At 36.7% G+C, this 27,394-nt stretch overlaps 1 protein-coding gene across 2 annotated transcripts in view; it reads right to left on the bottom strand.

Moving 5' to 3' along the window:
• Positions 1-27,394, bottom strand: part of LOC150109817 (kinesin-like protein KIF11) — a 575,645-nt gene that overhangs the window by 177,505 nt on the left and 370,746 nt on the right. For both annotated transcript variants that reach the window (XM_090396826.1, XM_090396834.1), the window contains exon 18: positions 15,320-15,418. In XM_090396826.1, the coding sequence (XP_090252952.1) occupies positions 15,320-15,418 (99 nt within the window). The remainder of the gene's footprint in view (positions 1-15,319; positions 15,419-27,394) is intronic.

Here is a 27,394-nt window from a genome sequence, read left to right as displayed (position 1 = left end):
GTAAGATGGCGGATCAAAAGACAGGAAGGACGATTCAACAATATATATATACATACACCCCAAAAAGAAACTGAACTTTTCAAAAATAGAAGAAACTAGTGGCACCGCCTGTTGTTGAAAGCGGCAACTTTCATTAGTGTTGTGTCAACTGTTTATGACATTTGTTTCATTTAGAAGTTGAGTTACAGCGCCAAGAGTGATAGCGTGTTTTGACAAACGGTCGAAAAATGAGTTTCAAACAGAGCTGTGAATGACTTGAGTTAACTTGGTAAAAGTTTTACCGAACGAATCAAATGCTTCAAAAAGCATATTGTGATGAATGCTTAACCCATACTCAAGTTTATGAGTGGTTTAAGTGATTTTAAAGTGGTCGTGAGATGCCTTGAGGATGACAAAAAGTCGGGCCATCCAAAAACTGGACTGAGCGAGGTTAACATCCAAACAGTGCGTGATTTCATCAAAGAAAACCCAAAGATGAGTTGGGGATAGCAAAATCAACTATGTACAACATTTTGACCGAGAGTTTGGGCCTTCGTAAATTGAATTCGCAATTTGTTTCCCACAAGTTGACTGACGACCAAAAACTGTATCGAATTGTATCGAACACTTCAAGGACCTCATTAAGACTACTCATAAGGACTCAAACTTCCTTGAAAAACAATGGTTACTTGTGACGAAACGTGGTATTTTGAGTATTAGCCTGAAACAAAGTGCCAGAGTGCTAAGTGGAGACCACCAGAAGAGGGTCATCTTAAAAAAAAAAAAGTCGCTTGTGAAGTGTAAAGTAAAGAATGCTGATTTGTTTCTATGATTCCAAGGGATTATCCACAAGGAATTCATTCCGCCTGGCTAAATGGTCAATATTGAGTTTTATCTCAAAGTTTTGAAGCAATTGATAGCAAGAATTCGCCGAGTGCAGCATGAATATCGTGATGCAGGCAGCTGGTCACTTTTGCATGATAATGCACCATCTCATCATTCATTGTGAGACAGTTTTTGAGCAAAAACCAAGTTTGTGTGTTGGATCACTCGCCGTATTCACCTGATTTGGCACCTTGTGACTTCTTTCTCTTCTCCCGACTTCATTTGCTGATGAAAGGAAAGCCAATAGGCACCATTGAAAACATTTAAGCGGCAGTAACCACAACCCTCAACAATATTCCAAAAACCGACATAAAAATCTCATTTAACGAATTAATTGAATAATAATTGGCATGTGTTTTATTTTCTATCAAAAGTTTGGTTTCTTTCTGGACAGAATGCGTGTGTATGTATATATATGTAGGAATGTTACAATATAAGTTGAAACGAAACCACAAGGAACAGAGGAGCTGACATGAGTTAACCACTGTTTAGCACTGTGTGTAGATAGTTGGCTGAAAAGTTGAAGTCTAATATTCAGAAACATCTGATAAGCTATTTCCAAATATCACACAGGATAAATCCTTGATCTCTAGTGAGTGTGTCTTGTGAAAGGATGACCATAGTAGATTCTTTTATGCTAAAAGCAGTGAAGTTGTTCTCTTTGTAAGCATCGAATTCTTACTCCATTTTATTCAATATCGTGGTGTGTATGTGTAAAATGAAAAGTCAGGGCCAAGTGTTCTCTATTGTCACTGACATTTCCAATGTGTTCTTTCCATCTTACTTCCATTCTAGATGATAACTAATAATTAAGGAATTGACAGTGTACACTAGAAATATAAATTAAATAGACTTTAATATATACTTTCCGATATTTCGGCAAACATCACGTTGCCATCTTCATGGGAACTTAAGATAAAGACACTGAACATAAATACTACATAACAGCAAATGAGAAACTAAGTGAGGAAGCTACCGTTTTCCGAAAGTCCTGATGGTGTCCCCTGATGGGCTATATTGGTAGTTCTTGGCCTTTGGGCTGAAGTTCTTCTGATAAATGTTTCCCAAATTTGGGGCAGTCTCATGCATCCAAATCTGTTGAGGTTTGGCATGTTCCTAAGGGCTGAGGCTGATTCCATGAATAGTCTTTCATATTTGAACTTGCTGCAGTGTATTACTGTGGCTTTCTTCCATCTTATTCTGTGGCGAGCATCCAGAGCGTGGTCTGCAGGCCCAGAGTGGCTGTACTGATGAAATCGGATGTAATCCTTGTGTTCTGAGATTCTGATATTTGCTGTCCTGCCTGTTTGGCCAAAGCAGGACAATTTACAGCTGCAAGGGACCTGGTATACACCAGGTAGGTCTAGGGGAAGTGGTTGGTCTTTAGTGGAGCAGATAAGGGATGCCAATTTTTTATATGGTCTGTAACAAACAAACAGATAGAAGGGACAGCCATGGGTTCACCACTTTCCCCACCCTTGGCCAACTTTTTTATGGAGACTTTTGAAGAGGAAGCCTTAAACTCAGCCCCACAAAAACCTACCATATGGCTTCGCTATTTGGCCACATGGCCCGGATTCATTCCTTTTCTTCCTAACACACTTAACCAACACCCTAGAATCAAGTTCACCCTGGAAAAAGAGAAAAACAATAACTCCCCTTCCTAGACACACTAGTCACCTGCCAACCTGATGGAACCTTGGTTTTCTCAGTTTATAGAAAACTCACCCATACAGGTAGATACATTCACCAACAATCCCATCACCCCCCCCCCCCACAACAATATGGAGTTATTAAGACACTATTCAAAAGGGCAAAAATAATCTGTTCAAATGACAAGCCCTAACCACTGAACTAAATCACATCTGTGACAATTTCTCAGCCAATGGCTACCCCCCCCCAAAAAAAAAATCCAAAAAATACTTAAACCAGTTATCCACAATCCCCCTTCCCCCCCCCCCCTTCACAAAAAAGATTAGTCTAAATCTATCACCATTCCTTACATCCGAGGCACCTCAGAAAAAATCAACAAAATCTTAAAAAAAAGATGACTTGACCACTTGTTACAGACCATATAAAAAATTGGCATCCCTTATCCGCTCCACTAAAGACCAACCACTTCCCCTAGACCTACCTGGTGTATACCAGGTCCCTTGCAGCTGTAAACTGTCCTACTTTGGCCAAACAGGCAGGACAGCAAATATCAGAATCTCAGAACACAAGGATTACATCTGATTTCACCAGTACAGCCACTCTGGGCTTGCAGACCACGCTCTGGATACTCGCCACAGAATAAGATGGAAGAAAGCCACAGTAATACACCGCAGCAAGTTCAAATATGAAAGACTATTCATGGAATCAGCCTCAGCCCTTAGGAACATGCCAAACCTCAACAAATTTGGATGCATGAGACTGCCCCAAATTTGGGAAACATTTAAAAGAACTTCAGCCAAAAGGCCACCATCAGGACCTTAGGAAAACGGTAGCTTCCTAGTTTCGGTTCTCATTTGCTGTTATGTAGTACTTACGTGCACTTGTCTTTGTATTATGTTCCCAAGAAGATAGCAACATGACGTTTGCCGAAATATCGGAAAGTATATATTAAAGTCTATTTAATTTATATTTCTAGTGTACGCTGTCAATTCCTTAATTATTAGTTATCATGTTTAACCTGCGTATAAGCCTCTCTACAAGAATTCCATTCTAGATGTCTGCCCTATGTGGCAGTGGCTACATTAACATGGAATATTACACATGGCTACAGTAACATGGAATATTATAGACCCCAAAATGTTTGAGGAAAAGGTTGTGAGCTTTAGTCAAATGCAGTAAACCTCATGGATAAAACAGACTTGAAAGACACTCCTATGTTATGAGATTGAGGTGCCTAGTGATCTTTATAACAAGTCTACAAATGTAAGGAATGGAAATTGAATTATTCTTGTTGAGAGGCTTATACGCTGGTTAGACATAATAACTAATATTTAAGGAAATTGACAGCGTATACTGGAAATATAGATTAAATAAACTTTAATATACACTTTCCGATATTTCGGCGAACGTTACGTTGCCATCTTCTTGGAAACTTACTAAAAGGACACGTGCACACAAGTACTAATACAACAAATGAGACTGAGGCTAGGACGCTAGCGTTTTCCTAAAGTCCTGATGGTGCCCCCTGGCGGGCTATATTGGTAGTTCTTGGCCTTTGGGCTGAAGTTCTTTTGATAAAAGTTTCCCAAATTTGGGGCAGTTTCATGCATCCAAATTTGTTGAGGTTTGGCATGTTCCTAAGGGCCGAGGCTGATTCCATGAATAGTCTTTCATACTTGAACTTGCTGCGGTGTATTACTGTGGCTTTCTTCCATCTTATTCTGTGGCGAGTATCCAGAGCGTGGTCTGCAAGCCCAGAGTGGCTGTACTGGTGAAATCGGATGTAATCCTTGTGTTCTGAGATTCTGATATTTGCTGTCCTGCCTGTTTGGCCAAAGTAGGACAGTTTACAGCTGCAAGGGACGTGGTATACACCAGGTAGGTCTAGGGGAAGTGGTTGGTCTTTGGTGGAGCGGATAAGGGATGCCAGTTTTCTATGTGGTCTGTAACAAGTGGTCAAGTCATGTTTTTAAGATTTTATTGATTTTTTCTGAGGTGCCTCTGATGTAGGGAATAGTGATGGATTTAGAGTAATCTTTTTTTGTGAAGGGGAGGGGGGTGGTGGGTTGTGGATAACTGGGTTAAGTATTTTTTGGATTTTTTGGAGGGGGTAGCCGTTGGCTGAGAAAGTGTCACGGATGTGATTTAGTTCTGTGGTTAGGGCTTGATCATTAGAACAGATTATTTTTGCCCTGTTGAATAATGTTTTAATAACTCCATATTGTTGTGAGGGGGGGGGATTGTTGGTGAATGGTTTCCCCACCCTTGGCAAACTTTTTCATGGAGATGTTTGAAGAGAAAGCCTTAAACTCAGCCCCACAAAAACCTACCATATGGCTTCGCTATGTTGATGATGTTTTCGCTATCTGGCCACATGGCCCGGATTCACTCCTCTCCTTCCTAACACACTTGAACAACCAACACCATAGAATCAAATTCACCCTGGAAAAAGAGGAAAACAATAACCTCCCCCTTCCTAGACACACTAGTCACCTGCCAACCTGATGGAACCTTGGTTTTCTCAGTTTATAGAAAACTCACCCATACAGGTAGATACATTCACCAACAATCCCATCACCCCCCCCCCACAACAATATGGAGTTATTAAAACATTATTCAAAAGGGCAAAAATAATCTGTTCTAATGATCAAGCCCTAACCACAGAACTAAATCACATCCGTGACACTTTCTCAGCCAACGGCTACCCCTCCAAAAAATCCAAAAAATACTTAACCCAGTTATCCACAATCCCCCCCCCCCCCCTTCACAAAAAAGATTAGTCTAAATCTATCACCATTCCTTACATCCGAGGCACCTCAGAAAAAATCAACAAAATCTTAAAAAAAACATGACTTGACCACTTGTTACAGACCACATAGAAAACTGGCATCCTTATCCGCTCCACCAAAGACCAACCACTTCCCTAGACCTACCTAGTGTATACCAGGTCCCTTGCAGCTGTAAACTGTCCTACTTTGGCCAAACAGGCAGGACAGCAAATATCAGAATCTAAGAACACAAGGATTACATCCAATTTCACCAGTACAGCCACTCTGGGTTTGCAGACCATGCTCTGGATACTCGCCACAGTAATACACCGCAGCAAGTTCAAGTATGAAAGACTATTCATGGAATCAGCATCGGCCCTTAGGAACATGCCAAACCTCAACAAATTTGGATGCATGAAACTGGCCCAAATTTGGGAAACTTTTATCAAAAGAACTTCAGCCCAAAGGCCAAGAACTACCAATATAGCCCACCAGGGGGCACCATCAGGACTTTAGGAAAACGCTAGCGTCCTAGCCTCAGTCTCATTTGTTGTATTAGTACTTGTGTGCACGTGTCCTTTTAGTAAGTTCCCAAGAAGATGGCAACGTAACGTTCGCCGAAATATCGGAAAGTGTATATTAAAGTTTATTTAATCTATATTTCCAGTATACGCTGTCAATTTCCTTAAATATTAGTTATAATGGAAATTGAAGACATATAGTCAATGTCAAGATTGACATGAAGCAGGAGTAGAGAATAGCAATTTTTGTACAAGTTTCTTTGAATATCCATTGCAACCAAGTAGAGTGGAGTTTGTAATTCTTCCTTTAATTTTGCCTCATCTCTTGTGATAGACCACTGCTTTTATTTGAGTGTATGTATAATACCTAATTTTCATTACACAAGCATACAGTTTATTATATATAGTTTTTTACAATAAGGAATTAACCTGATTAAATCCAGGATATTTTCTTTTATAATTTATATATTCATCGACCGAAAGTCTACATATTCAACATGAACAGGCTGGATGGAAAGGTGAAGAAAAAAATATACTAGCTAGTCAACTAGAAAAGTACAAAAAGGCTAAATTATTAAACCAACTTGCATTCCTAAAGAGGTGTGTAGGGACAATAACAATCCTGGAGTTTTTATATTTAGAACAATACTTTCATTCTAGAAGAGCTAAACACATTTATTGAAAACTTTCTTTTGCTCTGTTATTCAATAGGATACAATCTACAAGGTTTGCTCCAAGTGATTCCTTGGGCCTTCAAATGCACTATTAGCAAACTGCATAGATGCTGACCCATGGTACTTTTTAAACAACATAATCAGTTCTTCTTACAACAGCACTTTATCCTGCAAAAATAGACAAATGAAAAAATTTAGTGCTCATTTTGAATGTCACCTTACCCAATGAAAAAGTGTAAGTAAACACCTCAAAGCATAATTTGACAAAAGCAGAAGCTAGCATATTATGGAAACCTTTCAGTTTTGCAATCACCAGTTTTTCACATGCTGTGAAAGAAAGTAAAAGGCCTTTTACTTTCTTTCACAACCTGTTGCAAATGATATCAAACTAAAGACTGCTTTTTTCTCTGTTATCTCACCCTCAAAAAAAGGCCAATAGTCTTTTTCCTTTAGCAACATCCAACTCTCACATCCTTATATAATAAGACAAAGAGTTAACAAGGGTATTCATGACAATGTCTTGTAACTAGCTGTATTTATTGTCCTAAAGTCATAATCTCTGAAGGGCAACAGTTGCTTTAGCAATGTGTGCTTTAATGTCATGTTTATAGACTGCCCATCTGTGTTGTAGGCTTCCCAAATAGGTGAATCTACATCTTCCAATTTTTCATCAACTGAAATTTTCATAGTTATTGCCTGAGGACTTTTGATTTGTGAATGCTAATCTTTAATCCATAATCACTAAGTGCCTTAAAATCTCATTGATGTTCATTCTCTGCTATTAGGTGAATGTCAGGTGGAATATCTGAAATTATTGATTTTTTGCAACTAACTGCAATTTCAATACCATTGTTTTCCATGGCTAAGTTTATAATAGGTTGCAAATAAGGATTAAAAAGCAACGACAAAAGTATGCAGCTTTGACACACACACTTCTTTACATTTTGAGAGGCTTGCTGTAGTTATCGCTGATTTCTATTAACATTTCTGAGCAACGTTAAAGTTCTAATTAGGCATACCATTTTATTATCTATTCTGTACCTGTTAAGTATTTTCTACAATGCTTCATTCCATGCTGAATCAAAATTGGATTCCACGAGAGGAAAAGCAACCACGAAGCCAATGTAAATCATGGTGGATTGGTGATATCAGATTTGCTGGAGTGACATAGTTTCGCATATTATACCTCACACACGAAAAAAAAGTTTAAACACACTCATGTCATGGCAATAGTAACTCACTCGCCACGGTAAACAACACACCCTCCCCAACAGCCACTATATTGCAGATGCAAGAAAAACAAGTAGTTTTATTGTGTCACTGAATAAGGTACAGAGACATTTGCAGTCTGTGAGATATATTTCATAACAAATAGTGCAATTAGAGGCAATTGGATAAAAACAGCACTAAGTAATGAATCACATGTCCTTCCACAGAAACTATGCTATATAGACAGAATATCAACTAAGAATGTTGATATTCTCTTGAACGATAAGAATCAAAGTTTTATCTTTTCTCAATATTGTCCCAATCTAGAAAAGAACAATAGGTGATTGTTCTTTTCTAGATTGGGACAATATTTCTTTTCTAATAGGTGATTTATAGATTTTAAGGAGCAAGAAGTTTTTTCACTTTTACAGGTCCTTTTTTTTTTTAATTTGGAAAAATCTCTTATTTGTATTCAAATGTTCCCTTCAAGCCAAACCATTCAGAATCACTTTTTCATTCAGGAAAATTAATCTAAATTTTTCGTTTGAATAATTGATGTATTAATGTTTTATTTATACTGAAGAGGTAGTTCCATCTCCACTGATTTGCAAAATGATTCCATTCTAAAAGAGAAATACTAAGAAGTCAGTGTTCCAAAACTATTCAGAAATAAACAAAGTTTGTAGCAAATAATCTATGTTATTTTGGAAGCACCTATTTATGCAAACAATTATTCTCATGTATGAAAAGTAACAAAACAGTCCATAGATCAAGACTAACCGACATAATCTTTCTGTCACAATGAGAGTCATATGCTCTCAATCTTTGAGTCCAAATTTTAGAAAGCTGGTTAACAAACGTTATCGAGCGTCAAGAAAAAAATAAAACACTACAGTTAAATTATTTAAAATTACTGTAATTATAATATGCAAGTACATATATTTTTACCAGAAAATATTATCATTTTCCCCAAAATATTATAATTAACATTTAAAAAATTCCTCAAAATATACCCCCCCTCCCCCCCCAAATAGAAGTATTTTACTTCACCACAAACAAATTCAAACTAACAGGAAGCTCTAAACTTTTGTGATGGTTATTAATGAGACTAAAATATCGCGAGAAATAAGTTTTGATTAAAGAATTTTCACTAATTATTTTACAATTAAATTTTTGTCTAGAATAATAAAATATAAGAATGTACCAATAATAAAAGAATTGTAAAGATGTATATGCTGTTAAAAGTGCACCTGCACTATAGAAATGTTACTAAGAGCTTAAAAAGACATAAGTGGGATAGCACTAAGCGCCACAAAGATCGTAAGGTCAAACGGCTTGCGATGACGTAGGTTCATTCATTGCTCGTGGATAACCCTGGAATGTTCTGAATTGAGAACAAAGAACTGTGATTTGAATAAAAGGGCAATGCAGTACTTGGTTCAGAGCTTTTTTCAATCTGTGGCTGACCTTTCCAGGACTTTAGAGCAGCAGCTACGAGGGCTCCTTCTGGAGTAGAAGGTTGGTTGTTTTTCCTGCCGCCGATGCCTGATGTACTTTTGCTGCCCACTCACTCTAGGCTGCAGATAGAACAAAGAACTGTGATTTGAATAAAAGGGCAATGCAGTACTTGGTTCAGAGCTTTTTTCAATCTGTGGCTGACCTTTCCAGGACTTTAGAGCAGCAGCTACGAGGGCTCCTTCCGGAGTAGAAGGTTGGTTGTTTTTCCTGCCGCCGATGCCTGATGTACTTTTGCTGCCCACTCACTCTAGGCTGCAGATAGCCACGGCAGAACTCCAGTGCATAATTCGAAAGGAAGTCTATCAAGGATTTGACCTGATAGATGTGTCCATGTGTATCATTAAGGAATCGAACTTTCCTCTTGGGAAATTGTCATCAAGTAAGCCCTCGTTGTGTTTTGCAGTATGCGATATGATTGTGTCTAGAAATCTTAAATAGAAAGAAAGAGGCTAATTGTTAACTGGCGGCTGTATGTGAACTGAATGTCTTTTTTTTTTTTTTTGAAGAACTTCTTTTGTTAATGTTATCTGATTCTCAGGATGCAATCTTGATACAATATCTGAATTAGCCTTAATAAAGAAGTAAATGTAATGGAAAAGAATTAACTGTGTTAACGTTAATATAACAATTGTGTATGCTTATGAGCTATATTTATCCCATAGAGGATATTCTGTGATAAGTAAGATTGAGTAATTTTGCTAGTAAAAGTGTTATAATCTATGATGTTCAGATAGTGAGTTGATGTGTGATATATGGTGCATTTTGTTTAAGTTAGTATTTAATACTTCTTTCTATGCTTTGTATCATGCCTTTGAAGTCAAAATAATTGTTTTTACAATTGCCTGATTCTAATTCCTAAGCCAATGCATTATCCCGAAAATAATTAACGAACCTGCGGGAGTAAATTATAACAGCGAAAACCACGACACTTGCATTTTTGGATATTTGTGTAGAAATGCAAGATTACATTTTGTCTTCTTCTTGCTCTGACTGTTAACATAAATTAGATCAATTAAGTGGTGCATTCGGAAAATTAAATAAATTTCTTAATTGATTTGCGTACGACTGCCCATGGATTTCCACGCCGGATAGATCTTAAAAACGAGGTCTATCTAGCAGCAGAAGGGGGGGGGGAAGTAATACTAAATAAGGAAATAAGATAGATAGAAGACATGGAATATATTACAAGACTATACTTTTTTAGACTGCATAAATATTTGATTTGTTCAAATAAAATTTAATTTTGATTTGATTTTGTTTAGATGCTATATATTGTATATATTAATATAATAAAAATATATTTTTAAGAGCCTGTGTAGCTCAGTGGATGTGGCGTTTGCACAGCACCGTGCTTGGCCGCACGAAGGAAGGGTTGGTTTCGAGTCTAGTCGGTGACTTAGAGGAAATTTTTCTAAGCCTTTTTTCGACCGGTTCCCGAGTTAGTCGATCTCTGGCATGGGCAAGCAGGTTTTTCCTCCTGGAAACTCCGGTTTTTCGTCCTGTAAACTCAAGAAAATCGACCGTAGAACCCACATTATTTCAGACATTAAATATATTGTGTTAGGGTTAGGGACCACGAGATGGCGGCACATTTGAACCGTCTCTCTTCACTGCGTACCGCTTAATTAGTGATAGCCTTGGGCCATCTGTCTCTGATTGGGTACCAGTGGAGATTGAACTGCCCACTCAGTCTCCAAAAGTTAGATAGGGCTAAATGGCCTCGCCTACTCCCGTTTATGGGAATAAAAAAAGGCATTAGCTGATTTTTTTTTTAATATTTTTTTTGAGTTGTCATAATCATTATTATTACATGTAATCACTTGGAATATATAAAATGTTCATTATTAATTTTTATTAATCGATTCTAATTAATGCGGTTTCTTTTAGTCTAAAACTTTTTTGCAGCCCACTTGAGATGCAATTTTATGGCAAATGGCTTGCGGTCCAATTGAATTTGACACTCCTGGTATAGAGTGATGACCAAACTGGTTGGCATGTTCCCTTCAAGCCAGAATAACTTTTTCGTTCATGAAAATTATTCTAAATTTTTCGTTTGAGTAACTGATGTAAATTAATGTTTTCTTTATACTGAAGAGGTAGTTCCATCTCCACTGGTAGCCAATCAGAGATAGCTGACCCAAGACTCAGTAATTATAATTACGTCTGATGAAGAGAGGCAACTGACAAATGTCATCTTATGGTCCAAAATAGTGTGGGTTCTATGGTTTATTTTCTTGAGTTTATGGGACGAAAAACCCAAGTAGTCCACGTGGTTAGCTGAGTGGCTATGCACCTCACAACCATATGCCTAAGAAAGGAGTGTCCTGAATTTGATTACCGTTGCTGATGTGAGGAGCTTAAGGATCTTTCTCAGCCATGGTCAAGTTAACTGGTTTTGGGCATGGACAGTAGGGTTTTTCATCCAGCAAAGCAGGCAAACCAGCCTTGAGAATTCAACACCACTACGGACATAGGGCTGACCACCTTGTCCCGAGAATGGTTTAGGTCTGAATGATCAATAAATCCTTGACACCGCAAGGTAAAAGAGGGGGGAAAAAAAGGAGAAAACCCAAGTTTTCAAGAGAGAAACTTGCTTGCCCATGCCAGAGATGACTAACTAAGGAAGCAGTCGAAAAAAGGCTTAGTAAAAATTTCTCTAATCAGCAACTAGAATTGAACTTAGAATGCTCTTTCTTTGGACAATCATTATGGATGGCACACCACTTCCAGAGCTACACAAGTGCTTTTCTATATTTCACTACTAATCCGTATAGGCATTTTACATAAGAATATATATATATATATAATTTCTAATCATCTGAATTATCCATCCACCCTTTCACAAATCCTACATTCATAAATTGTTTATCCTCCCATGCACCATCTCTGTCTTATCAATAAATATTTTGCAAATACTAATATTTTGTTAGATCAACAGACCCAGTCCACTTCTTATAATATACATAGAAGATTCATTTTCTATTCAAGAAGAGATGAATTTTTACTCACTACATCAGTTTTTTTTTTCTGAAAACTGGAATGAAAATGTTCCATCCCCAACAGATAATAAACTATGGGAGCAAGAAAAAAAAAGTTTGTTTTATTGTATCAATAAATACAATACAGAGACAAATGGATGCCACTTCACAATAAAAAGCACATTTCCCCCCCACGGATACTATGCTGCATGCATGCAAGCAAAACATTTTTGCTTGCATGCATATATTTTGTAGCACAAAATATCATATTATCAAGCTAAACATATTTGTTCTAACATCATCTAAAAATTTTCAGCTGCAGAAAATATATGGTAACAACTATTTATAATGCAATCACTGGGTGTAGAAAGGAAAAAATTAATGTAGAGAAAATTTTCTAAAGGACATGAAGATGTGTGTGTGTGTGTGTGTGTGTGTTGGGGGGGGGGGGGGGGGGGGAATATGCCAGAACCTCTGCTCTGGTGAAAAGTCATCACCTACATTGCACACATACTTCAAACTAGTAGAGTTAATTTTTTTTCCCCAGTAGGTTATAATTTAAATATTGTTGGATTCTGAATGAAGAGAAATTTGAATTATTAATACTCTCGTCAGAATCCAACATAATCCACCTGGCAAAGGCTACATTTGTAAATGTTATTTAATGTAAATCACTTATTTATAAATTAATATTCATATAACTGCCTATAAGTTGAATATTTAATTATTATTAAATATTCAACTTCTTGAATATTTCATTAAAAAAAATTCAATTAAGTCATCAAAAATGTGTACTAATAAAGAAAAAAACTGCATTAAAATATTATTAAGCTATTTTATTTATTGCTATGTTAATATTATACGAGATTGTATTTAACATTTAACTGTGTATTAATTGAAATGTAAATATTCTTTATTTGTTCTTGTTTGTAGAGGTATAATGTTATGCAATGCCTCAATTTTATTATATTTTGTTTTGTTGTCATGGAAATGTATGTTAGATAGCTTGCACGAGTTTGGAACAGAGCGTGAGGGAGAATGGTGAAAGTTTACTGGAAAGGATTTTAGTAAATGACAGCACGAGAACAATTTAGGCGGGAAGAAGGGATATATAAGCTAGGAACGCTGAAAAAGAGAGAGGATATTCTAATTCGGCATTCGGAAAAGGAATCAAAAAGGAGATTGATTCGGGGAATTAGAGTGCGATAATAGCAAGTCACTCAGGTAGCTAATTAAAGTCTACTAGTCGAGAAGTGATTAGTTAATAAGTTGGAATAACAAATAACGCAACGGAAGATAGCTAAGTGACTACTGAATGACTAGCGATACTTTAGTTGAGATTTAATTTCAGGGCCGACCTTTCCAGGACACACGGAAACTTGAAGCATAGCACAGAGTAATTAGAGAATAATTAGAGGCAACAAGGTTGAGTTTAACGATAGCTGTGTTAAGAATTATAGTGCCTAAAAGATTAATTGAATGCCGGAGGAATGGGCAACTGTGCATATGTTATTAACTTCAAGTTAAGAAATTATTGTGTGTTTCCTTAGTTCATGAGTGATTAGTAGAATACTGAATTAGTCAAGTAATGTCTAAGATAGTACAAGCATTTTACTTCATGCAAGAACGTTTAATTATGTGTATTGTGACCGTTAATTAATTCAGTTATTACTAAGATTTGTTTTAATGAGTGTTGTTAATTGTTTAGAGTGTATACAGTTGCAAAAAGTGTTCGCATGTAAGTTGATGAAGAAGGAAGATTATCGGTAAGAATATTCCAACCATTGATATTCCTATGCAGAGATATGTGCGAGTTTCTTCCTAAAATATCCCTATATTAACAGTAACATCTTTGCAGAGATTAGCTGAAGTGTGGATTTAAAAGTGTATACATGCGAAAAAGTGTTGCCACCATTATAATGTATTTGAAACTTAAGTAACTGAGATATTTGTAATTGGTTACTGAGGAACTTTATGACTTTGAGCTTTACCAAGTGGCTAATTGAATTTTGTGAAAGCTGTGTTTCAGACAACAGATTTACCATTGCTTAAAATAATGACTGTATTATCAGAAGAGCTAAAATGTTTATAATATCTTATTTAGTAATTTGAACTTAAAGTGTATAATTTGTGATCCTAAATTAAATGTTTGTTTTTGTTAATCTAAAGTTATATTTTGCCTGAATCTCTTTTACTGCACCATCCATAAAAATATTCAAACCAAAGCGGGAGAGATAAGCAAGTTAAATAAACTTGGCCTGTAAACATAATAATGACGTATAAAAGAGAAATAGTTGAGAGTTGGTTTTTCTTCAATTCTTGAACTAATTCAAATATAGAGTGGCGCAGTCTATAAATATAAATTTTCTTTATATTTGAATTAGAAATCACCTAGCAACTGTTTAAGAACATCGTAATAACTAAATATCAGATCCAAAGTATGGGTTAAGACGAAACAGGATCCAACAATATTGTCAAGAAATTATATTCTTGTTGAATCTTTTATTCAAGTGTAAGAAAACAAAGTTTGAGCATTTAGTAACAGCTAGCCTACTTGTATATAGAGGCTAATGACATTACATCACATCAACTGCCAATAATACACAGCATTATGTCTGAATGTGGGTATGCTTTGTATCATAAGATATCAAGACAACTGAAGTCATTAGACTCTATACATAAGTAGTCCAGTCATGAAGACTCTTTGCTTACACTGGATAAAGGATTGAACAAGAATATAATTTCTAGGTAAGTTTAACTTCAAATTTTGTATTAACAGGTGCTATCTCCTTCCATGAGTTTCAACCAGGTACAGTTTTGTGCTTCTCTCACAGTTTTCATAACACAAAAAAAGGTCCAGTCCTTAATATTTCCCATCCAATCTGTTCTTTGTCTTCCTTTTCTTCTTTTTCCTTGTATCTTCAAATTTTACAGTCACCTTAAACTACTACTACTACTACTACAGTAAACACCACAAAAATGAACTCAGTTAAAATATTTGAAGGCTGCAGCATTCGAAAGGAACTTCACTTCAAACAGCTACTGCAATAATTTATTACTTAGGTTCATATAACTTTATGCTAAAAGTTCAGCATCCTCCCATCCCAACAAAAATTAATATCTAAATACATTACCTGATTTAAACGATCATCCATACAAGATCTGTGATCATCAGGAAAACAAAGAAGAGAATTTACAATTTCTTCTAAAGAATTAAGTTCTGCAAGTCCTCTCTGCATAAAAAAAGGCATGTATTAAACATTAATTATATTAATAAGCTAAGTATTAAAACTATCATTAAATTTATATTCATCAATATTTTTAAGTTAAAATATTTGTTCAAACTATCAAGGATAACTTTCAAATTTATTATCTGTCTATTTTTTTATATCGTAGAAGTAACTGGCTATGGAGAACCTGAGAGCTTAGACTGATATCGTATAGCAGCATAAACTTGATATATACACCAGCATTTCTTAAAGTTTTGTGGAACCCTGCAGTTCCATGAAAACTCAAGGGTATCCAGAGCATGCAGACATTCATCACATGTATCAGTTTCTTAAAAAAAACTTCAGTGAATATTCAAGAAAAGATACTAATTTTTATTAAATTGATTTATTTTTAGAAGAGTTGTTACTTTCTTATTTGTAAGATGAATCATGTGTTTGATTAAAATAGCTTGCACATAATCATTCATTATTATAATTCCTTTTTAATAATTTTCTTAATGAAAATTTCAGAGGTTCTACTTCCGATAGTTTTAAAAAGTTTAAGACAATTATAAAGCATCCAATAAATATTCCAATGATTACACTATTTTAATACATAATTTGGTTCATTTGGGATGAAAAGTTCAAAAACTCAGTTCATATTGTAGACATTTCTAATTAGTTAGAAGGTAAATCCTGAGCCTTCATAGCTCAGTTGGTACATACATTGTGCTTTCAGCTCTTTCTAGATAGTAAGAAAAGATTTGTTGAGGGAACTTTGTTTATGTAGCAGACATATTGAGATCAACAAGTTTTCATGTCCTTTGGTTGGAAAGAACAGGATTTGAATCTCATCTAAGATCAAGAACCTTCATCACAGCTTTTCAACTAAATTTGATCAGGTCTCATATGGAGGAAGCAAGGTTTTCCCTCCACAACTCAAACTTCAGTTTTTCCACCATACAAACATCTACAGACATAAGAACAGTTATCCTTAAAGGGATGCAGCAGAGAAATGGCAAGCTGGTTGCATTAAACTGTCTAAAATCCCTAATCACATAATGCAAAGCATACTTCCTTTTAGGCATGTATATTATTATTATTATGTGACACCTCCAAGGAGTCCAAAGACTCATTGAGGAAGAGTGTGCCAACAGCATCGAATGATTGATCCCTTTCCAACTACTAACCACGCTCAAACTTGTTTAACTTTTTGCATGAGCCATTAGTAGCAGAGGCCAATCAACCAACCTTTATGCATTGTGGGAAGGATCCCTACCCAGACCTGATATGGTGTTTTATCAAGGTCTCATCAGTGGGAGCTAGACCAAGAAAGATACCAAGGTATCTTTTTTTGGGTTAGGTTCTCACTGATGAGACTACAGTAAAGGTCAAAAGTGGTCTGGTGAATGATTACTCCCACAATGCATTGCAATATACATGTGTGAAAGGAAGTGTGCCTTACATTATAGAGCAACTGATGTGAAGTTGGGGATACTCAGTATCCCCCTCGGTATGGGGGAGGGGGATACTGAGGCAAATGATGTGAAGTCATTAAGATATTTCATATACAAACTTTATTTCCTTAAATATATAGGTAAAGGATTAAACAATATAACTTCTTGGAAAGTATAATTTATTTTAGTTAATATATACATAATAATCGTTACATTCTTAAAATAAAGAACACATTGCACAGCACACACAGTAATAATGCTATAGAACTATAAGTGAGTGCAAGTAACATGAACACATTTTATTATGTAAAAAGTGCTTGATATCAACAATAGTTGATTTTTTTTTTTTTTTTTTTTTTTTAAATAATGCACACACCCACACAGAATTACAGCATATATCTCACATTAGGGTTCCATGTTTCTCCTCACTCCTAAATTGTGAATGAATATTGCCAGTAGATACACATGTTTTTAAGTGCCTTTAAAAAATCAGTTGAGTATCTGCAGAAAAACCAGAAGACAGAAACAGAGTAAGTGTGATAAAGTTGCTGGATTACTTAAGGATATGATGTGCTGGATTCAGTGAAGGTATATAGAAGTATAAGTCAATAACAGCAAACTATAGAAACAAGGAAATCTTGCATTAAAACTTATTTCTAGAATTTTTACCTTAGTTTCATAGGCATTTTCACTACACAATAACAGAATGGCAATCTAAGAATTACACAGTTATCTTACATTAGCTATTAAGGTTGTGCCTATGAGGCTGGTCTGAAAAGTTCTTGGCTTAACAATGGAAAAAAAAAAAAAAATTTTTTTATAATTTCAAAATTATTTTTATTTTTCAATATAATCTCCCTTAAGACTAATACATTTATTCCAGCACCATTATCTCATCCCTGTAGTGGTTCTCAGTAAGATCTGCAAAATACCCCTCTACAATCACCTTAATTTGAAGAAAAAGGCTGATGAGCAAGGAAGAATTTGTTTTGGGAAGAAATGGAAGTCAAAAGGGAGCCACATCTGGAGAATAGTGTGGATGTTACAACAATTCATAGTGCAGATCCCTTAATTTTCCCATTGCCAAAACACCTTTGTGGGCAGGTGCATTGTCCTGATGAAAGATGATTTTTTTTTTCTTCTGCAAACAGGTTTTTTATCACGAATTTTTTCGTCTAGTCTGGTTAAAAGATCGGAATAATATTCCCCATAAACTATGAACCAATAGTTTATAATGCAATCCATTCCTTCAACTCATGCAACAGCCTTCCATGGAGTGTTCTGTCAAAAGCTTTACCAAAGTTTAAAAGGTATCATGTGTACCCATTCCCCTTATCTAACTCAACCATAACATAATTAAATGCGAGCAAGTTACTCAAATATGACTTTTCCTTAGTAAACCAATGTTGTTCATTGTAAAGTATAGATTCTCTGTCAACCTGTTTCTGTATGTGATCTTATAAAACTTTTCTAAAATAGCTTTTTTGAAACACACACATATCAGCCACTGAATTAGAAGACTTTATACAGATGTACATAATCACTAATGCAGCACATATGCAAAATACTTCAACCAGACCTAACTTTGCCCAGAGAGCAAAGTTGTCAATTTCAAAAACTAGAAGAAAAATGCCAAAATAGAGAAAACAACTGGATCATAGACTACAAACAAGCTAAATTAGTGTAAAAATCAAGTGACTCCACTAGCAGTAACCATGGAGACCAGTATGTATGCACTGCATAGGAAACATGCAAGACCCTTGTGGTCAAATATATGCCTCACAAAACCTTGCATATCCACTTCAACATCCGCAGTCTAAAAATCCAACCTTAGTGTTCACTACCATCTTCAGTCTAAAAAACCCTACCTACTCTTTCTGGCAGAAACTCAAATCTCACCTCTTCCATCACTATTCATTTCAACTTCCAAACTATACACTCTTCAACTCCTTCCGACCCAAGGGCTTCTGCACATACTTCTGCTCTGACAACTTGCCAGAGCACCAAAATAGAATTGCCCAACTTTGATTGAAAATCTCTTCCCCACTCAAATTCATTTGTTATTTCTATCGCTCCCCTAATGCAATCAACCACTCTGAGCTCTTTAATTAAATTTCCTCTCCTTAAAAACTGATTTTCTCCAGTCCCACTTTCCCAACAGCAAAATCATCCTCCTAGGAGATTTTAATGTCCACAACACCAACTGGCTTTCCACCTCCAGTTGTACAGATCTTACAGGTAGAGTTGCTGAAACATTTGCCGTCAATAATGACCTTACACAACTTGTTCAGATGCCAACCGGAATACCAGATAACCCGAACTACTCCCCAAACACTCTAGATTTCTTCCTCACTAACAATCCTTCAAAATGCGCAGTGAATGTAGTGGGTCCCCTAGGTAATTCTGACCACAATCTAGTGCTCATCTCCTCTCCTATGTAACAACACTTACACAGTCAGTCTCATACAAGAGTAGTTTGGCACATCCTATGGTTGGAATGAGGTTGGAGTTTTGATCTCTTGCTAAAGGCACTAGTTATAACTTCAGCACAACACTATTCCCATCCCTATCATACCTAGATGGCTCCACTGTATCTTCACCCACAGAAAAGCCAATCTCCTAGCCTCACACTCCAATACAGTATTAAATAAAAGTTTCTAATTCAGTGGCCAGTATATGTATAATCAACATGCATTCTTTCCATTCCTCTGGAATCTTCCCTGTAATGAGACTCATATTATAAAGTTAGATCAAAAGTATAAAGTCAATTTAGACAAACACTCTTAGCATTCATGCTGATATTCTATAAGTCCCCACTAAATTCTTTTTCATTTTATGGAGTAGTAACAGTTCTTCCACCTTCTCACATACCTAAGTTTCACATACAAAATACAGAAAAATAATTAAACAACAGGTTTAGTCATTCTAATATTTCATCCGTCACATAGACATCTTTAGGAATACATGGTTGCTGTTGGGCAGGAGGACTAAGAATTAAATTCTATAAAACTCTTGAGAAGTTTAACACAACCATATTACTTTATATTAGGAAAGCTTTTTGAATCTCCTACTGATTTTTAAAGAGCGTTGAAGTCTGTAATTGCTATGATGAATTATAGTAGTTTTTTCCCCATCTAATCCTGTGCAAGGTATCCGAGACATGGTCAGACCTGATTGACCATGATCAGTTGCAGTGGCTGATGTTTTTCTTGTATAGGAAATACAAGATGTCAGTAATGATATAAGGCTGTGGAGAGTTATGAAAGGGATGTTTATTTTGGCTGCTGCAAATGATTTAACAGGTGACAAGTGTAGATATGTGAGAGACAGGAAAGAGCTGCTAGTGAATGCAAAAAAGAAAAGTGAGAAAGCAAAAAGTTTTGAGGCTGTTGCCACAGTATAAGAAACAAGCTGAGATGGAGAGCTATGATCACAAATGAGTCAGAGTGCAGACAGTGTGCAAGAGGAATGTTTGAGTTTGTAGATGGCTTGCATCTATTAATTTGGCATCAGGAGTCTTAAGAAAGTGTTGTTCAGTGACAGTCCGAAAGTAGAAAGTTAGGAAAAACCAGATTTTTTTTGGGGGGGGGGGGAGATGCAGATGAACATGGGTCTAAGCAACGTAGTGGTAAGTAAGTGGGAGAGTGATCACATGATGCAAAATATAGTACCTCAAGTTAACTTTAGTCAGCTAAGTAACACAAGGTATAAGAGAAGTAAGATGAAAGGATATTGTAGTTTATGAATACTAATGCCAGAAGTATTCAAAATAAGTGGGTTTTTTTTTTTTTTTAAATGCTGGGCCCATACATGAGAGGTTGGTTGATCAACCTATATAGTGTGTTAGTACCATATGCATGGAAAGAAAAAACTTGTTTACATTTGATTTAAAATGTCTGTATATTATATTACTTGGGAAATACATAAGGGGGAAGACTGTTCCACATACAGTAGTAGCAGGGATGAAAGGAGGAGGAAAAGAAACTTGTTCTGTGGGTATCAAGGTGTACTATGAAAGGATGTTCAGTAACAGCTATACATGTTCTAATGGTCTTAGTAGTGAGTGGGGAAATTATTGATGCTATTTCAGATGAACATTTGCCATGTAAATATTTATAGAATACACAAATTGCAGAGACCAAATGTTTATGTGAAAGTGAGGAGAGTGAGTTGGTAAGAGATGGATCAACCTAATTATTCTCCTCTGTATTGAGTCAAGCATTTTGAGAGAGTTTCTAGGCACTCTCATTCCAAATGTGAGAGCAGTATTAGATAGCTGGGAGGATTTGTGACTTATAAGGTTAACAGCTATTTAGAGATGAAGTAACATCTTGAGAGAAAGAGAAATCCCAGTTTTTTGGAAGCTGAGGATGTAATGGTTGTGATGAGTTTATTCCAGGAGAGGCCTGATGTCAAGGTAATTCCAAGAGAAATCTCATCTTGTCTCTAAATCCGAGTGTTATCAAAAATAATACTAGGGAAAATAGTTCTTATTTGTGAGAGATAAGACAGAACTGGGTTTTATTAGCATCGAAGTTGATGAGGTTATCTGAGCCCCATTAAAGGATGGGCTTGGAGGTTAGAATTGAGGGGCAGGGATTTGAAGTTCTGCAGATTAAACTGAGTTGTGGAGAGTAAGGTTTGTCAAATAAAAGAAAGGAGTGCAATGTGCTGTCATTTGCAAAACTAATGCTGGGGTTCCACAAGGTTGGTGAGAGAACCTTGTGGAACCCCAGCATTAGTTGAATAGTGAGAGGAGAGGGAACCATCTACCATCACACATAGGTGCATCCAGACAGAAGCTAGCAATCCAACTGCAGAAGTCCTGAGACAAGCCAAATCATGGAAGTTTGCTTAATAAACTTTTGTGTCAAATGCTTTGGAGAAAGTATAACCACTTGAGATTCATCAAACTTCTCCATGGCATTTGTCCAGAGATTGGTGAAATATGGGAGAAGATCTCCTGTTGATTGGAAGCGATGGAATTCATACTAGTGGTTGCTTAATAGCTGGGTGCCTTCAAGATAGTGTAGGAATTGAGAATTGATGGCTTTCTCCATCACTTTAGACAGGACTGAGGTGAGTAAGTTAGAATGGCAGTTAATGATTTGTTACCCTTCTTAGGAGGAATGGGTTCAATATAGGCCAATTTCCAGGGCTTTGGGATATATACCAATGGAGTAAGAGAGTATGTACAGGCAGCATAAGGTAGGAGTCAGTCCTAGTGCACAGACCTTCAGGACAATTAGAGGAATGCCATCAGGGCCAGAAGATTTTTTGTCTAATTTAGACAATATGTTTCTGATATCTTCCTGGCAAAAGAATATAGGGGACGTTGTATGTTGGGTAGTAGGAATGACTGGGGAGAATGTCATTATCAGTTATGCATGCATTGGAGGTAAAGTGTGAAGCCAGGAGATTAGCTTTTTCTGCAGGTGATGATTCAATAGAGCCATCTAAGTATGATAATGATGGGAATAGTGTAAGGCAAAAGTTACAACTAATTGCTTTGGCAAGAGACCAAAAGCCATGACTGCCATTTGGGCAAGCTGCAAGTTTCCTGCTTTTTGTCCATTCAAATTCTGTTTTGGAAGCATGATAGTTTTCTTGCATCGGTTTCAGGCTTCAGTAGATAGAGTTCTTGATTTCAGCCAGTTGTGGTATGCTTGTTTTTCATTTGTATAGCCTTGGCACATCTTTTGGAAAACCAGGGTTTAGATAGGGGGATGGCAATTCAGAGTAGTGTGGGGAATGCATGTTTCCATGCCAGTGAGGATTACTATGGCGATACATTCAGTGCATATTTAGGTTGGAAGACTGGAAACAATAGTCTAACCATGGGAATGAAGCATAGTAGTCTCGGAGACTGTCTTGACACTATTATAATACCAAACCACCCATGTGGGAGTAACTGTGTAAGCATTGTTGCATGGGAGAGGAGATAAGCACTAGATTGGTCTGAATTACCCAGGGGACTCACTACATTCACTGCATATTTTGAAGGGTCATTGGTAAGGAAGAGATCTAGGGTGTTTGGGGAAGTGGTTTGGATTGTCTGGCATTCTGGTTGGCACCTGAACAAGTTGTGCAAGGTCATTAGTGACTGCGAATGTTTCAGCATCTTGCCTGAAAAATCCGTACAATTGGAGGAGGAAAGCCAGTTGGTGTTATGGACTTTAAAAATCTCCAATGAGGATGATTTCGCTGTTAGGAAAGTGGGACTGGAAAAATCAATTTTTAAGGAAAGGAAATTAAAGAGCTCAGAGTGATTGGTGGCATTAGGAAAGCTATAGAGACAGCAGATGAATCTGACTGAGTGGGGAATTGATATTTTCAACCAAAGAAGGTTAAAGTTAGGTGATTCTAGGTTAGGTGCTCTCTGACAAGGTATGTCAGAGTGGATATATGTGCAGACACCGACCTTAGGTCGAAAGGAACTAAACAGTGTGTAGTCTGGAAGGTTGAGATGGACAGTGCTGAGGGAGGTGAGATTTGAGTTTCTGTTAAAAAGAGTAAGTGGGGCTTGGTGGACTGGACACTAAGGTTGAGGAGTTTTTGGCATAGGTTAGCACAACTTGGCCAAAAATTATAGGCATTGGTGAAATGTGGTTCACCAAAGACATGGTAATAGGAATAGAATGCAAGCGATATAGTGTCTAATGACAGTAGCCTATCATTATCAACCTCTGAATCCTTGTTCCCCTCTAAGTACATGAGGGGGGAACAAGGATTCAGAGGAAGGTAGTTCATTTGAGGCTATCTGGTATGAGACAGAGGCCAGCAGGACTAAATATGTAACTGGCTGCTGCTGTAATTCAGGGGTATACAGGAGAATGTAGATGACTCCCCCTGCCTAGTCACAGACAGGAAAGGAAATTAATTTAATACACCTGCCGAGAGATAATTACCTGAGGCAACATGTCATAGAATGGACGACAGGTTCAAGATTGCTAGATCTGATCAGAGTATTAACATTAACCAATCTAGATATGCTGCCTAGATTCAGAAAGTGATCATGTAGTCTTGACATGGGAGATTGCCAATCAATGTGGAATTTTTAGTTAAGAAGGAAGGAATATATGTATGGAATTACAAAGTAGATAATTATGACAAGCTGAGGAGCCGGCTTCCAGAAGAGCTATGGCATAAGAATTTGAGGGGGGGGGGGGATCCATTGGAGGTGGTCAAAGAGTGTTTGAAGAAAGCAATATCTGAATGTATAGCGAGAACCAGAAGAATAAATCATACAGGAATAAGATTGGATAAATATCTTCGTTAAGCAGGAATTGTATACAAAGAAAAAGGTTGTGGAAGGATTACAAAAACAGTACAAAGCACAAGCAAAGAATGGTGACATGTATGATAAGGAAATCCAAAGCCAATTATGAAAGAAAGCCAGCTGATGAGGCCAAAGAAATTCTCAACAGTTCATTCACTATATGGAAAGTAAAAGGAGGAATGACTATGGAAGGATAACTAAAACGTGCTGATGGTGGAGACAGAACCAAACCAAATAGGAATTAGTGAGTAAACATTTTGCAGGGATATACCATCATGACATTGCAATGCCAGATGTGCAAATGACTGATAGAAGAAAAGAGGGTGAAGATATGGAAGAGTAAAATATTGCCAAATCTCAATATAAACAGCCATAGGATTAGAAGACATATCAGCCTGTGTATAATGAGAATGTGCAAGGGAATTATCAGCTGCTCTGACCAAACTGTTTAATTTAAGTCTCACAAGTGAGAAGGTGCCAACTGGGTGGGAAGAGGGCAAAACAGTACCACTGAATAAAGGAGACTAAGACAGAAGTAGCAAATTATAGGCCAATCAGCATCTCAGGAGTGGTGGGTAAGGTGTTGGAGAAATTGGTGAAAGTCAGAATTCAAGACAGGGTGGATAGGAATACGATACTTTATAAGGGACAACCTGGTTTTGTGAAGAGTAGATCTTGCCTTAGTAATTTGCTTATTTTTTATAATCAAGTGACAATGGAGTTTGATAAGATTTTGATAAAATGGCTACTCAGTGATATTACTAGACTTGCTTTGCAAAAGAATTTGATAAGATTGCACAGAGAACTTTACAGCATAAATTGGAGCAAATGGGAATGTATATGAATTTGTCAAACTGGATTAGAAGGTGGCTGATGGACAGATATCAAAGAGTCGTTTGTGGAAGAAATGAATCCAAGAGAAGGCAAGTAACCAGCACTGCACTGCAGCAATCAGTACTTGATCCTCTGCTGTTTATTTTATATATCAATGATACAGAAAATTATTTGACAGGAAATATTCAATTTTTTGCCAATGATGCTAAACTGTAAAGAGCAATGATAAATAAAGGTGATTCAGATATCTTGCAGGAAAATAGAATAGCAATAAGGGCAAAGTTAAATGGCACCAAGTTAATGTGATGCACTTTGGAAAGAGCTATCACAAGCTATGTATCATAGTAATGGAATTGAATTACAGGAAACTGATGAGGCCAGTGTGCTTGTAAATAGGGAGTTGAAGTTTAGAGGATGCATCATGAAGGTAACCAAAACAGCACATCAGATTACATGGTTGTTGAAGAACACACTAACAAGCAGGGATATAGAGGTTATTGTTCTCCTATATAAGGCCACATCTGGACTTCTTAGCACAGACTTGGACACCCAGATTCCTTGGGGATGCAGTGGTGAAGAGGATCCAGAGGCAAGTGAAAAGGAATGTGGTAGGTTTATGGAATGCTCCCTTATGAAATTAGATTTATGGTCTGTCAGTTTCAAAAATTAGCTGATATGCAAAAAAAGGAGACATGACAGAAACATTTTAAGTAGTTTTATAGGGACACTGAAAACTTTTTTTTTTTTGGTATACATGGCAAAGAAGGGAGAGAACAAGGGAAAATTGTGCAATAGTGTTATTAGCAAAGGTGTTAAGACTAGATTTTTTTGATTGGAAGGTGGTAAATGGGTTATCAGAGTTGGTTGCAAGCTTCAGTGAATAAGTATAATGTGGGATATGATAGGTATTGTGTGAATAATGGATTCATCTTGAGAGATCCATTATTCTTCTGTTCCAAGGAGATACCAATAATAATAATTACAGTCAGAGAAAATAGCTCCCCAATTAAAGAGTGCCAGGTAGACCGTAGCATGACAATTTGCTAAGCAGGACACAATAACATTTCCAAAACCTTTGACCGTGTGTGTCATTGTGTCCTGCTTAACAATTTGGCACGCTACGATCCACCTGCCATCCTCTTTAATTGGGGGGGGGGGGGGGGCAGTATTTTCTCTGACTGTTCTATGCAAGTCATGGTAGATGACTCTTCTAGCTTCCTCATCAATGCTGATGGTGAAGCTGGAATGCCTCAAGGATGTGTCCTATCACCTACTTGCTTTCTCTTGTTCATAAATGGCCTACTCACAGTCACCACAAATTCTCTCCACAACTTTGCAGATGACGGTACTCTCCACTCATTCTACTAATTTGACAAACCATGAGTACTCTGACATCTGTCACAAGATCTATAAACCAGTGCCTTAAACTCTGATCTTCATACTATCCTTTAATGGAGTGAAGACAACCTTATTTCTATGTCATCAAAAGTCTTACCTTTTCTCTAGCAAAAGAGATCTCAGCTTACCTAATCTTACCCTCAGTAATATACAAATCACCAGAAGATCAGATAACTCTGCTTAGACTAATGTTTCACTTCAGTTTCTCATGGTATATACAAATCATATCAATAGCCTACACAGTATTCAAAAAATTAATCTCTTTCATTCAAGAAGCTATTATACACTCAACCAACTCCTAACTATATCATCAACCCTTATCCATTCACTTCTGGACGATGATCTCTTCCATACATTTCTTTTTCTCTGGTCCATAAGCTTCAGTCGTTTCCCATTGTTTCCAGTTGTTTTGTAACTATATAAAAATTCCAAATCCACCTAGTTTTGTAACTATATAAAAATTCCAAATCCACCCATGCTTAGAATACAGTTCATATGTTTGGGATGGTGCACCTAAACCCACCCTTAAATCCCTAAAATCCTTTATTTTATCTAGAGGCAAGCAATTAGGCTCGCTGATGATCCATCTCTAAATGATTCACTTCAGCCTCTATCTCACAGATGCCGTAGCAGTGACCAATTCACTGCCACAGTGAATCATTTTCCTTGTTTACTCCATCCACCTCTGGAACAGTTTTCCTCATGAAGTATTCCCAAACAATTATGGCCTCCAGCTCTTTAAAAGAAAGATCAATAAACTTTATCTCACTCCTCATCTGTACTCTGCACATAGCACTGATGTGCTCCACAGGATTCTTGATTTCTCATGTATGGGATCAAAATATAAAAAATGAAATAAAAATACACCAAGTATTCATTTCAAACTCTGCTGTATCCAACATAAACCATTTTTGTTCAGATTCCTTTGCTAATGCCTTGAAAAATTCCTCTTCTCCCTTAGTAGAACCATAGGTTCAAGTAAGTCTGTGCACTCTCTAATCCTTAATTCTGATATTTGTACACATCACTCTA

This window comes from Typopeltis vanoorti, chromosome 1 (genome assembly GCF_054136105.1).
Source record: "Typopeltis vanoorti isolate ZY-2024b chromosome 1, IOZ_Tvanoo_1.0, whole genome shotgun sequence".
NCBI classification, from domain to species: Eukaryota; Metazoa; Arthropoda; class Arachnida; order Uropygi; family Thelyphonidae; genus Typopeltis; species Typopeltis vanoorti.
This window is presented reverse-complemented; position numbering and strand designations above follow the sequence as displayed.